Source organism: Zonotrichia leucophrys, chromosome 1 (genome assembly GCF_028769735.1).
Source record: "Zonotrichia leucophrys gambelii isolate GWCS_2022_RI chromosome 1, RI_Zleu_2.0, whole genome shotgun sequence".
NCBI classification, from domain to species: Eukaryota; Metazoa; Chordata; class Aves; order Passeriformes; family Passerellidae; genus Zonotrichia; species Zonotrichia leucophrys.
Window position 1 is genome coordinate 51,455,307 of NC_088169.1, and position 12,178 is coordinate 51,467,484.

Sequence of the window (12,178 nt, forward strand, 5' to 3'; positions counted from 1 at the left end):
ACCTCTTATGAATATTCAAGTGGTAATGCATTCATTTGTCTCAGTATTTGGAAATTTAGCACATCACAAAGTACCCAACTATATCAATACTCAACTTATTTCTATCTTATTACAAATACTTGATTAAATGCACCTATTTTTTCCAATGCGTTTGTCCATTAGCACAACTTCCAAGACCAGTAACCATCTTATACCACCAGGTATATGATGTTGTAAAGGTGGTGAGACTTTCATGCTCCTAGTATAGGTTTGCAGACCACCATAACCAGCTGCTGGTCTGCAAACACATACTAGGAGCACCAAAGTCACACCACCTTTACAACAGTTTCAAACAAGTCAAGAGACTTGTGAAGATACTTGCTAGTTAATTTGAAAAAAACGAGATAGGTTCGTTCAGCAAGTTTAGCAACATCTGTCATTATCTGAAAGATTTCAGCCAGTTACTCCCAAATTGTAGCTATTATATCTGGTAATCAATGTTTGCTGAAGAATATCATGGAAAGCTTTCGTGGAAGAAAAAATAAAATAAAATAGAATCATTTACTTAATGGTCCATCAGCATTAATTTCCATTTCCCCTTCTTTTTCGTCCTCATATACTTTTACAGATTGTTCTGAAAACCAAAACAACAAAAGCAAAGCAAGAGAACATACTGAGAGTATGCATCTTTTAAAAGACTAGGTATTCCTTTTGAAGATCAACAGATTTCCTAATCACACTCATTCCTGCCAACTTTCCACAGGAATTTTGTACCTTAATCCCCAATCTAGATTCCATTTTTCAGTTTTCTACTACATAGGTACTTTTTTTCACAAACTTATCTTTCTTACTTGTCCTAAATACTGTACTACTTAGCAATAAATTCACAAGAACAAACAAAATAATAATGCTCATTCACTTATAGAAGATAAAGCTCATGGACTACAAAAAGAGTTGCTTGTTAAAAATTTGAGAATAGTCCTGGGCATTTAGATTTTTTCCATGTCCAGAATACTGCTGAGTTCAGTTTTTTACTGTTGTGACTGATAACAAGGTCACTAATGGATGCTTGATTAACAATCATGCTATCTGGCTATTATGAATGAACATCACAATATTATTAAGGTGAGCACACCCTTAAGATGTCATCACTAAACCAAGCATTTAGCAACTGCAAATTACATTTATTTTGCAGTAAAAGACACTGTATGAGTACATAATTTTTCAACATTGCTGAAAGCTATGCTTTACACAGTTATAGGAGGACAACTGTATAGCTAGTTTTCAATAGACAAGGGAAGTTTAGGGCAACAGCATATAAGGAGTATGTGACAGGACACTGATAAACTTCACAGACATCATCAGCTGAAACACTGACACAATGCCTTCTTGGAAAAACACACTTAAATATTTCTAAGACACTACAGAAAAGCTTCCTAATCTACTAGCCATATTTTACCTATTCTGTTGATAATAAAAGAATATTTTGTTTTATATTTCACATACCTACTTATCTTCACTATTACTAAAATCACTTCAGGCCACAAATCACAAAAATGACAACATCCAGAAAGTTTTTATGAGGATTCTGCATGGTCTACCATTAAAAATACATCATGTAAAGACGTGATTGTTATTCATCCTAACACATACTGGTATATATAGCTTATGTTTACTTTAATTAATGAATATACATTAAGCCAACTAACACTATGAAACACTTTCTTCTTTAATCAGTTTACATGTCATTATTTATAAAGATGGCATTATTATAATGGTAGTCTCTGTCAGATATTTTTAAATGGTGTGCACAAGCTAGCTAAAGTTTCAAATATGTACCATAGCGGTGCAAGTACCCTGTTATCCAGAGCAAACATAATTTATCTTGCAACAGGAAATGTTGGTAAAGGCACTTAAAAGTTAAGTGCAAATTGAAAGATTAAGTTTAGAATACAGTTCTGAATAAGTTCTAAATAAGTTTAGAATACAATTCTTCTCTGGATATTCCATGCCATTCTGCCATGCTGCAATTCACACACCCTTCACTGAGTGGGCTACTGAAGCTCCTACAGTATTATCTAGCTGAGAGCTAGAAGACAACCACCAAAAGTATAAAATTAAGTTGGTTAACCTCTGGAAAAAATTCTCATAGATAGCTTTAAAGCCACAATGAACAGAATATCTAAATATCTGCAAAAACAGCTCCTTCTAATATTTGAGACCTAAATTTACTTTTGAATTGTATTTAATAAATCAGTTATTAATGTCATGTAACAGTTATGTTAATGTTGTGTAAGAGTATGGTAATTCCAGAGAAGGAGAGTTAAATTCTGCTTTGCGAAAGTGATATTAAGACCTACCTTAATTAGAGGCCTTTGTCATGTTTGTTTTTTTAAGATTTAATATAATTCCTGAAGAAACACTAATTATATTGCACAGGACACTGGTTTAAATCTACCTAATCTTAAGGAGTCAAAGTAATATTTCAAACACATGAAGAAAGATGACAAAGCAAGCTGATACCCAGTCTAGGCTGTAAATAAGCTAACACACAAACCCCCCTTTGTGGTATGCACATCTCCAGGTAGCACATACCCATCTTAAACATACAACCAAGCTGCCTGTGCTTAAGCAGAAGAAGCCTTGCTTCGTATGTGATGAAATTAATTTAGTTTGTAACACTGTCCATATACACTGATTTTAAGATCTCTGCAATGGAACAGCTTTATCTTTCCATTTATCTTCAAAAGATAGGTTGAGCATCTTGATGAACAGCTTTGTCCTGCTGCAGCAAAAAGGGGCTTTTAGAAGAATCAAGATACAGAGCTCTTCTAAGGACAGAAAGGAGGTAGTGAAAATAATACCAATAAATAATATTAAGTAAGCCCACAAACCTTAAAATAATTAAAGGACAAGCAGAACTTCTTTACACTGAATGTGATGGCTATAATACTCCAAAGACCTCATGGCCTAGACTGGGTATCAGCCTCTCAAAAATTTTTGCTTCTGCAGAGAGCAGAAACTCAGACTGATGAGATGGTTAAAACAAATGAAAAACCAAACTTTTCCTGTGTGAGACAGATAGGCAACCACTGCCTAAAGACATTCTTGACAGAGCTGCCCAAGAAACCCAGTGGTGGAGGTTTCTACAGGGCATAAGTCTGCTAAGAAGTGCTTTCGTTTGGTTTACAAACACTGTCCACTGATGATGTTTCAAGCAAGAAGATTCTCAGCTTGCCTGATCTGTGCCACTTAAACCCCCAAACTGATAGAGAAACTAAAGATCTAATGGCAAACCTCAGTTTAATGATATTAATCTTCACTGCTATCTTCAGTATGAAATGAGCAGCAGTTTACAGCAGTCACTGAAATCAACACCTATCTGAATTTTAAGTGTAAAATCCAGGTGACATACTTTTTGAACTAAGTTAGTGACACATAATACATGATAGGGATTAACTCATGTTTCAAAAAGTCTTTGGAGATAAGAAGATAAATTGAAATGCAGGGAATAGATTAATCAGTCAATCAAGCAGAAGCAGCACAGACTTCCTTACACCATCTACAGATAAGCCTGTAAAAGAAAGTGATCCTGCTTTTAAAAAGTTTTTTTCTCAAACATCTGCATCTTTGAAGAATCATTTTAAAAAGCCAGCACTTTGTTCATATCCTAAAGGCCCTAGACAAATGTAAAGCTACTGTACTATTGTGATGTGAAAACAATTCCCTCCAGTTATTTGGATGAGGTGCTGCTTCTTTGTAAAGATGACGCTTTGCTTCAATTGTTTACATACTCTGCATTCAAAAATTACTGGTCAATACATTATTTATTGGAATGCAACTGCCCAAATGTCACGAAGAAGCTATACATAATTAATTAAACATGTCTTTAGTAACTTGCTATGAAATTGGTACTCTGCTTGTAGATGGGAAATTGGTAATCTGATTGTAGACAGGTCACTATTCACCACTAAAAATTACAAACAAAAATGTTGAGCTACTCCAAAGTAGAGATACTTTGCAGGGAGCATGTGAAAAGAATAGCTTTGGAATAAGTTCTTCTATAGCAAAAAAAAGTGGAGGAATAAAAAGTTTATTTCTCTGGGTCAGAGCTTACTAGAATTTTCAGTGAAATATTCTCAGGTGAAAAGGATCCTTAAGATCATTACAGAGCAGTATAACTAAACCACCTTGTACCTCTGAGCCACAGCTAGCAGTCAATGCGAGACAGCTATGTCTGGAAAGAGTAGAAAGGTATTGGGTAGAAAAGGAAACTTTCATAGATATGAAATTTCCTTAAGTCTTGGAAATATTAAACTGCTGCCTCAAGCTCACAGTTACTGGTAGAGTATCATCCTTGCAACTGTTCTCCTGAACAATATTAACAATAGCAAAAAAACCCAAAAATAGGCAGGCATTTCACCGAAGACCAAGACCTCATGTGTTTGAAGAGAGTTGTGGAGACCAAATGATCAAGGCACTGCTTGAAAGAAGTGGTGTCAGGGGGCTGGGGAAGAGTTCTAGAGTGCAGATTTACAGATATGCAAACTTTAGGAGAAACCTTAGGGATCCCAGTCCTTTTGGAGTAGCAACAACAGCTCAGTTTTCTAATATTCAGACACATCTAGTGCCAAGTGATCCTTTGAGTACAAAAGCTTAGTTTACTCTTTGAAGACTATAGATATGTTTTCCCTCCAGCTGGAAAACATTATCACAGAGAAAACTGTTAGTTATGTCTAGCAAAACCTGACAGCTACTAATCCTGATTCAGAGATGAAGCCTTAGAAAAGATCTTTGTCCTACACATAACCAGCTTTGTCTTTAGGATAACCACAGCTTTCAGATACTCTCATGCTATAAATTTTATTGCAAATCCCGAAGGCAACTTTATATAAAAAAATAACTGAAGAAAAGGGAGCCCTGATAAAACTGTATCAATATCAAATTCCAGGAAAACATTGCCAAGAAACTCCCAGCCAGAAGAAGAAAGCAATACTTAATCTTCTGGAGGTACAAAGGAAAGCAAGATTTCCTTCCCAGACACTCTCCCAGCCTTGAGAGAAACCCACTAGTAGTAAATTACATCTGTTTGAGGGAAGGTTCTAACCACTTTGGAAACAAACAGCTCTGAAAATAGTAAACTGATGTTCAGCATGGGAATGAACACATCAGAAGCTGGTTTTATTTCTGGGAAGCTCCTGCTAATACACCACGACAGTTGGACTTCCTCCTCTATCTTTACCTCCAATGCTGGTGATGCCAAAATTATTTATACTTGAAGTATTAAGCAGGACTGAGAAAGGAGGACTAAAACAAGCCTGTACCCTACATTTAGTAACAAGTCAGTCAGCAGTACAAGAACATGGCTTTCACCAGTTCCACTGCGTCCCCCCAGGCTGTGGCTGCTGTACCTGGAACCAGAGGAACTGCACTCATCTAAATCACAGATGCACCAATTGTGTGCAGAGAGCCACTAATTCAGCTGCTCAGCACAACCACTGACACTGATCACTTTACAAACAGAAAGCAGAATAACAAACATCCTTGACCACACCACGTTCCAGTGCTAGGAATCAGTCTTCACAGGCCATTTTCTGCTACCAGTTGCCAGAAACAGCTCCCTGCCCTACTGGATCTGTGTTACAGATTCAGCAGCCCTTCAGGGCTAAGAGCAGCAGAACACCAAGCAAAGTTTACAGTTATAGGGTCAGCATGGTTGTCTTCACACTTAAATTCTCCTGAAGTTGACTTCACCTCTTAAGTTCAAATTTTCCTTAAAATTTTTTCAATTCTTTGTTGGCTACATAATCTTTCCTATGAGTCTAGAACAAACCATCTCATATTTCTTATTACTTTATTTCAGGGTGAATGTATAAAACCTGCTCTAACCCAGTCAGCCACAAAAACCAGAAAAGCCAACATAATCCTCCTCCCCCAAGTTTTGGCCTAAGCATACTTTTTTGTTCCTTTCTATGTCCCCAAAAAAGGCAAGAAATCCGTGTTGAAACTCATGAAGAAGAGCCTTAATTTATCTTGAAAGAGTAGAAAAAAAGAAGGAATTCTTACTGTAGGAAGTAGGTTATTCTCACTAAAGAAAAAACCCAAAAAACAATTGTCTTATCTTCAGTGATGACTGTATTTCAAACTTCTGTACTACTGGTTTCCTAAACAAGTTTTAAACTCAGAACAGACTTTATTGATAAATTACACAAAAAAAAATTAAAAATACTGCAATGATTAGAGAAAACTTAAAATTTACAGAATACTGTATGGAAACCCAGAAGAAGGATTTGCACAGTATAAATTATTAAATAACAGGCAAGAAACTTCATCAATTATATTTCATGTACCTGGGAAAACAAGAACTACTGGAATACAAAAAAAAAAAAAAAAAAAAAACCAGTAAAAGAGAGTAAGATCTTAGGGAAGGCTCTGAACAAAAGTTTATTTCCTAGTGATAAAATTCCTTGCAAAAAAGCTTGACCTTAGTGAAGAGCTCAAAACAGTTACCCCAGCAGTACACCTTGAAATCACTTTTTCATAAACTGCAAGAGATGTACAGGTATGTCAGCTCCTGTGCAGCAAGCACAGAAATTCTCAAGTACCCTTACATCCTGATGATGCTCCTCTTACCTTACATTCTGAGGTACCTTGTTGCAGGGACTCTCAGCAAGTCACAAGGTAAAACTTGAACCTGCCAGAATCAGAAGAGAGACTCTCAAGCCTCTCCATAAAAGAAAAGCACAGTGCACTTAGAACTTTGAGAAATGCATCAGTGGGAAAGGTGGACACTGCCACCATGTGGTGCAAAAAGAGCAAAATTACAAGTCTATATCAAAGAAAGATCAATGTCCCAAGAAAATTGTTTCTAGCACAACTTTAATTATTGTTATCGACTATCTTGTTAATTGCTTCAGCAGAAGTAATAGATGTCAGTCAAATCTCAAAGGCTGCAATCCTCCTGTACAATTTTATTAAATCAAAGCACATTAAATGTACAGTGAAGGAAAATGCTTATGCAAGACAAAAATTAACAGGATTACTTTAATCTCAATTATGACCAGAGATGGTGACACAGAATAATGCTGAAGCACATAAATGCATAAATTTTATTGACTACTTTCTCTAATTCAATCAGAATGAGAAATGAAAGTACATGAATTTCACAAGATAAACTCATATAAAGAAATTCCCCTTACACCTGATTATTCCATAAGCAAATTTCACAGGGAAAAAAGGCAGTAACTAAAACATATTCTGAGAAGTAGTAAAATGACAATGTCATTTAAGTCTCTGCTAGCCATGACCTGAATAAATATACTTTGAATACCTGAAACTGTTGCCCCAACTCCAGACTCACGCAGAACTAAGTTAAAATACAAATCACCCTAGCTATATACATACCAAGAATAATATAAATATTGATAAATACATTAGAAAAACCACACTTCTTATACTATTTCAATTTCTTAGCTCTTTAAAAATAAAAATTTAAAATATTTATATAATTTATTTCTCTACTTCTGGTGTTTATATCTCACATGAAATCGAATTATCTTTTTCTTTAGTATAGAAACAAATACAAAAATTAAAATACAAAGAATTGAAAAGCACAACAGAGAAGACGCAACTCCAAAGAACTTTAAAAAATACAAACTACTACCAAGACATCCCCATCTCAAAGACCACACACTGAACCATCACAGTGTTTTCAGCTGCTGCTGGGCAGATCCCCTGTCCAGCATCCCCACCCTGAAATCTTGCCCTCAGAAAGCACAACACAGCTGGTAAGAGACTACCCTGAACAGTCTCATGAGCAAATCCTGCAGGGTAGCCATAGCATCAGGTTACCTGTCATACAAGGATGCATACAGGTTATTGCCTTTTTCCCTTGCAGTAATTTTTATACAGCATAAAAGCTTTTTATCTTATACACAAATAACGATTTGGAGAATGAGATTTTAGCAATGTACGTATTCACAGTTTCTGAACTGAGATAACATAACTAAGGAGCACAGACCTCTGTCAGACACTTCAGCTGCGATCTGTACCCACTTAGTTCTTCTGTCAGACTCTCCTTTTTCATCTGTAGATCACTCAGCTCTCTTCTTAAGGAATGGACTACTTCATAGAACCGGACCTAGAAGAACAAGACAGATATTCAAAGTTGAAACTAGCAAATTGCAACTGCGAAACTACCAACCTAAAAACACATCAGCTCAACATCTTATGACAATAATGGCTAAATAATATTTCTAGGGCATGCCATAAAGTAAAGATTATATTGCTGTACAACTAAGGCAGCTTACACTCAGCCAGATCAATCAAAACAATATAGCTGCTAATGGACACATGGCCTCATGCACCTCCTTGTGCCAAACCTAGAGCCTATTTGATTAACAGTCCAAAAAAAACCCCAAAAAACCACAAAACCAACCAAAACCCCAAACAAACCCAAAACCTATTCAGTAGTAACCAATTTAACTTGCTTATTTCCCTCAAGACAATATAAATTTTTATGGGGTTTGTTTTGTTTTCTGCCAGCTCAGTGTGCTGAGTTTGCACCAAGAAAAATGCAAGAGCAAGCACATGGAGCAGGAACAGCACAGAACCAGGAGGAACCAGGACACCCCCTCCACACACACCTCCAGCAGTAACTTGCTGGTATAGGGATTCAACTGCATCAGGAAACTGAGGCTCTGAAAGACTTGGCTCTGCTAAATTAACACCAAAAACATCCAAACTTCTAATAGGATTAAAAAAATTTTAAATTTACTCCTCTCTCTTCCCCCACACTAGTCATAGCATTGTCTCAGGCAAGTTAGTCTCACATCCATAAAACCTTTTCAGAACTTCTCTTCTGATCAAGAAAAAAGACTAGAAAATACAGTAGTAAAACCACAAAGCCAGTATTAAAAAACAAAAAGAGACAAAACAAAGAAGAAAGAGCTTTTTTGATATACACCCATGCACACGTACACGGAGGTTATTATTCCCAGATTAACTTGATACCTTAAAATGTTGCATTTGGGGGTGTGTGTGAAAAGAATTAAAAAGTAGGCACCGTTTTCATGCAAAAGCAATTGCATGCCCTCCATCCCTAATGCTTTCTTTGATATATGATTAAAGAAGAAATACAGACAAGAAAGCACAGATTAAGTAAGCATTCAAGAGCAAGCTGTATTGCACTTCCATGCAGAAGGAAGACAGATCTCTGTTTTGCTACCTGTAAACAGCAGAAGACAAAGAAAAGTTCCAGGTATATTTCATATAATTGACAGCATACAATTCTAAAAACACAGAAGCCATAGAAATTTGCAATGTAAACACAGGTGTAGTATGCTTTATACAATAAGGCAAGTGTGCAACATGACTGAAAGATCAGCATTTTAACTGTAACATCTGATGATTCAATTGGTCACTTCTTAAGAAAAAAGTAACCTTGATTATCACTAATTTATAATCATTTAAAGCATTGTGGTTTTTTTTTTAAATCACACCTGCTTTTCCAGTAAGTTCTTTTATTTTTACTGCAATATCCCTAGAAACCTAGAGACTTGTGCTATCACACCACAACTATTTCCCAAAACACAACAACCCTAAAACAGATTTCCCAGTAGAAACCAAGATTACATGGGATACAGGTATCAAGGATAAATGTATTTACACAGCCTTCCCAAGAAAAGATCACTGCATGGTAATAAGTGAAAATGAATGCAGCAGATGAGGCTGAGGTTTTAGCAGTTCAACTGTTGTTGCTATTTAGCTGGTTTGATAGCCAATAAACATTCATGTAGCCCAGCAGTCAAAGCACACACTGCCTGTTGCCAATTCCATAGAGCAGAAACTAAACTTACTCTAAAAGGAATTTTAGAAACAACTGTGCATCTTACAAATCAGAAATTTATATTGGTGTGCTGTAAACAACTACCACTTTCTAGGCAATTTTTAAAAAACTCTCAGCCAGTGCCCACCACTTTTTATGGATAACTAGAATAAAGTAAAAATGGGTGGGTATGGAGGTTGAAAAAGTTGGCTCCTGTTAATTGAAGTTCTGTGAAAACAGTTGCATCAGTTAACTGCCTTCTTAAACAAACAGCAACTGAGCTGCAGTTAGCAAAATGATATACCTGAAAGACATGGCAATTAAAATCAGTTAAACAGAACTTCAAAAACCTTTTTTAAAAAATTTGCTGAATTTTTTTTTACAGTGGAGTACACAAGAGGTTCACTTTACTGAACAAACTGAACTGGTCCTCGGCAGCTGAACTGTTTAACAGCCTGAAGTACTTTCAAATTTCACATATACCATTTCTAAAAACATCCCAGCAATGACAAAACAAAAATCTGAATTTTTACACTAAGTTCAAAACAAAAAACCATGATTTTAAGAGAAAGATGTGCAAAATACAGTTTTTCAGTTGTCATCATTAGCATTAAACATTACTTAGGTTTTGTTCTAACATGTCACTATTGCACCCCTTTGTGGAAGAACAGTGAAAAACATTCTCACATTTGCTTTAATTCCAGTGTTTCAAATTTACAGTATCTCTATATGCGAAATCTGCATTTAAGTTCTTCTTGTTGTTTGTCCAGTAGACTTGGTGTCAAATAAAGTCTAAGCATTATATATATGTTTACTTCCATTCTGGAGAATTGCAAGGCTATTTTAGAGCCAATAAATAGAAAAAAAGTGTGAAAATTTCCTGCTCAAGTTGTCTAAGCAGGACCCTTTCTCATCAAGGCAAATTTTACCCTTATATCACTGGGCTATATTATTAGTCTGCACACAGATCTGGAGTGAGAAACTGCCTAGAAATGCCCAACTTCTCCTTAGGCAAGCAAAGCAGGAAACAGCATTCCCTTCCAACTCCTTTCCCCAGCCTTTGGGAGCCCAATGGATGCACAGACAGGATGTGCAAAACAGTTCTGCAGCCTCCCAGCATCTGCATAACTTGAAGTAAAGATAAACAACCACCAAGTTCAACTGATACTTTTAGGTTCACACTAATCCTCTGCTAAAAGAAGTTGAAAAAAGCAGAACATAGCACTTTACTACAATACATCTTTAGAATACCTTATCCAGAAAAAGAAAAGGTTTAAAAATGGCTTTTTCAAAAGAAAAAGTAATGTGTTAAGAAGAGAGGAGCTTCACCTAGCATTTAAGTAGAGGAGTTTCTGTTACAGATAAAAATAACATTAACTGGTTGAACACAAAGAACAGAAGGTTAAAGGTAGAAGGTGGCTGCTATTCATCTCTCTTACTTCACATCTTTTTGACAGCCATTTTCTACTCACAAATGAAATCTAAATTGTGCTGTGACAGCTTCACTTAAAGCAGTTGACAAGGTTACTAACTCCTGGTATCTATCCTGTCTGGCTACAGAGTCTTTTGTACTGACTGTCAATCAATTCCTGAAGTCCTGAACTTCCTGCACACCAATTTCAATAGATCCACTGACATGGATTTCAGTTTCTGTTAAAAGTCTGGTTTATTCAACCATGGTGATACAGGAATCAGCAACACCCTGTCAAATACTTTTGCAGAGGGCAGTGAGTACAGCAGACAGCTAGGTGCTGATAATCTAACAGAAACCAAGCTATATGTTCTTGTTTATCCCACAGAGCCTTATGATTTTCCTAGCACTTTCAAAAGCCCAGCTTTTTAAAAAGCTGGTGAAAATTTTTACTTCTCTATACATATCTAGAGCAAAGTATGACTTTGATCTGGAGAATTCATTCATGTAGCATTTATACCTCAACAAATGTTCTAAGGTTTTTAACATTTACAGCTTCCTTAATAACAAGCTCTACAGATAAGTATAATGCTAATATTTTGAGGAATTAAGGTTTATGTGTCCAAATCTTCTTCATTCTCATAAGTCAGCTGGGATGCTCTGGATATATCCCACAGGCTTTGTATTGCAAACCAGAGTACACTGTGGCCTCTTCACATACCCACAAGCCATAATTAACAAACATATTAAATCAAGAAAATTAATCCTAAGCATACTTTAAGGTACACTTTGTCTCCTGCATTTAGTCAAAGGAAAGGGACATATGGAAAGCATAAGAGAAAAGTAAGGGATATTTGCAAGTGCAATCCCAGCTTGTGGTTCTGGCAAACCAAGTTTCAAATTCCTTTTTTCAGCCTGCTGTATTTCATATCATTAATGTGTGCTCACATTGTAAGTGTAAC

At 36.1% G+C, this 12,178-nt stretch overlaps 1 protein-coding gene across 2 annotated transcripts in view; it reads right to left on the reverse strand.

Annotated features, from left to right (window-relative positions):
• Positions 1 to 12,178, reverse strand: part of PIBF1 (progesterone immunomodulatory binding factor 1) — a 104,994-nt gene that overhangs the window by 87,761 nt on the left and 5,055 nt on the right. For both annotated transcript variants that reach the window (XM_064722038.1, XM_064722111.1), the window contains exon 5: positions 8,000 to 8,119. In XM_064722038.1, coding sequence (XP_064578108.1) covers positions 8,000 to 8,119 — 120 coding nt within the window. The remainder of the gene's footprint in view (positions 1 to 7,999; positions 8,120 to 12,178) is intronic.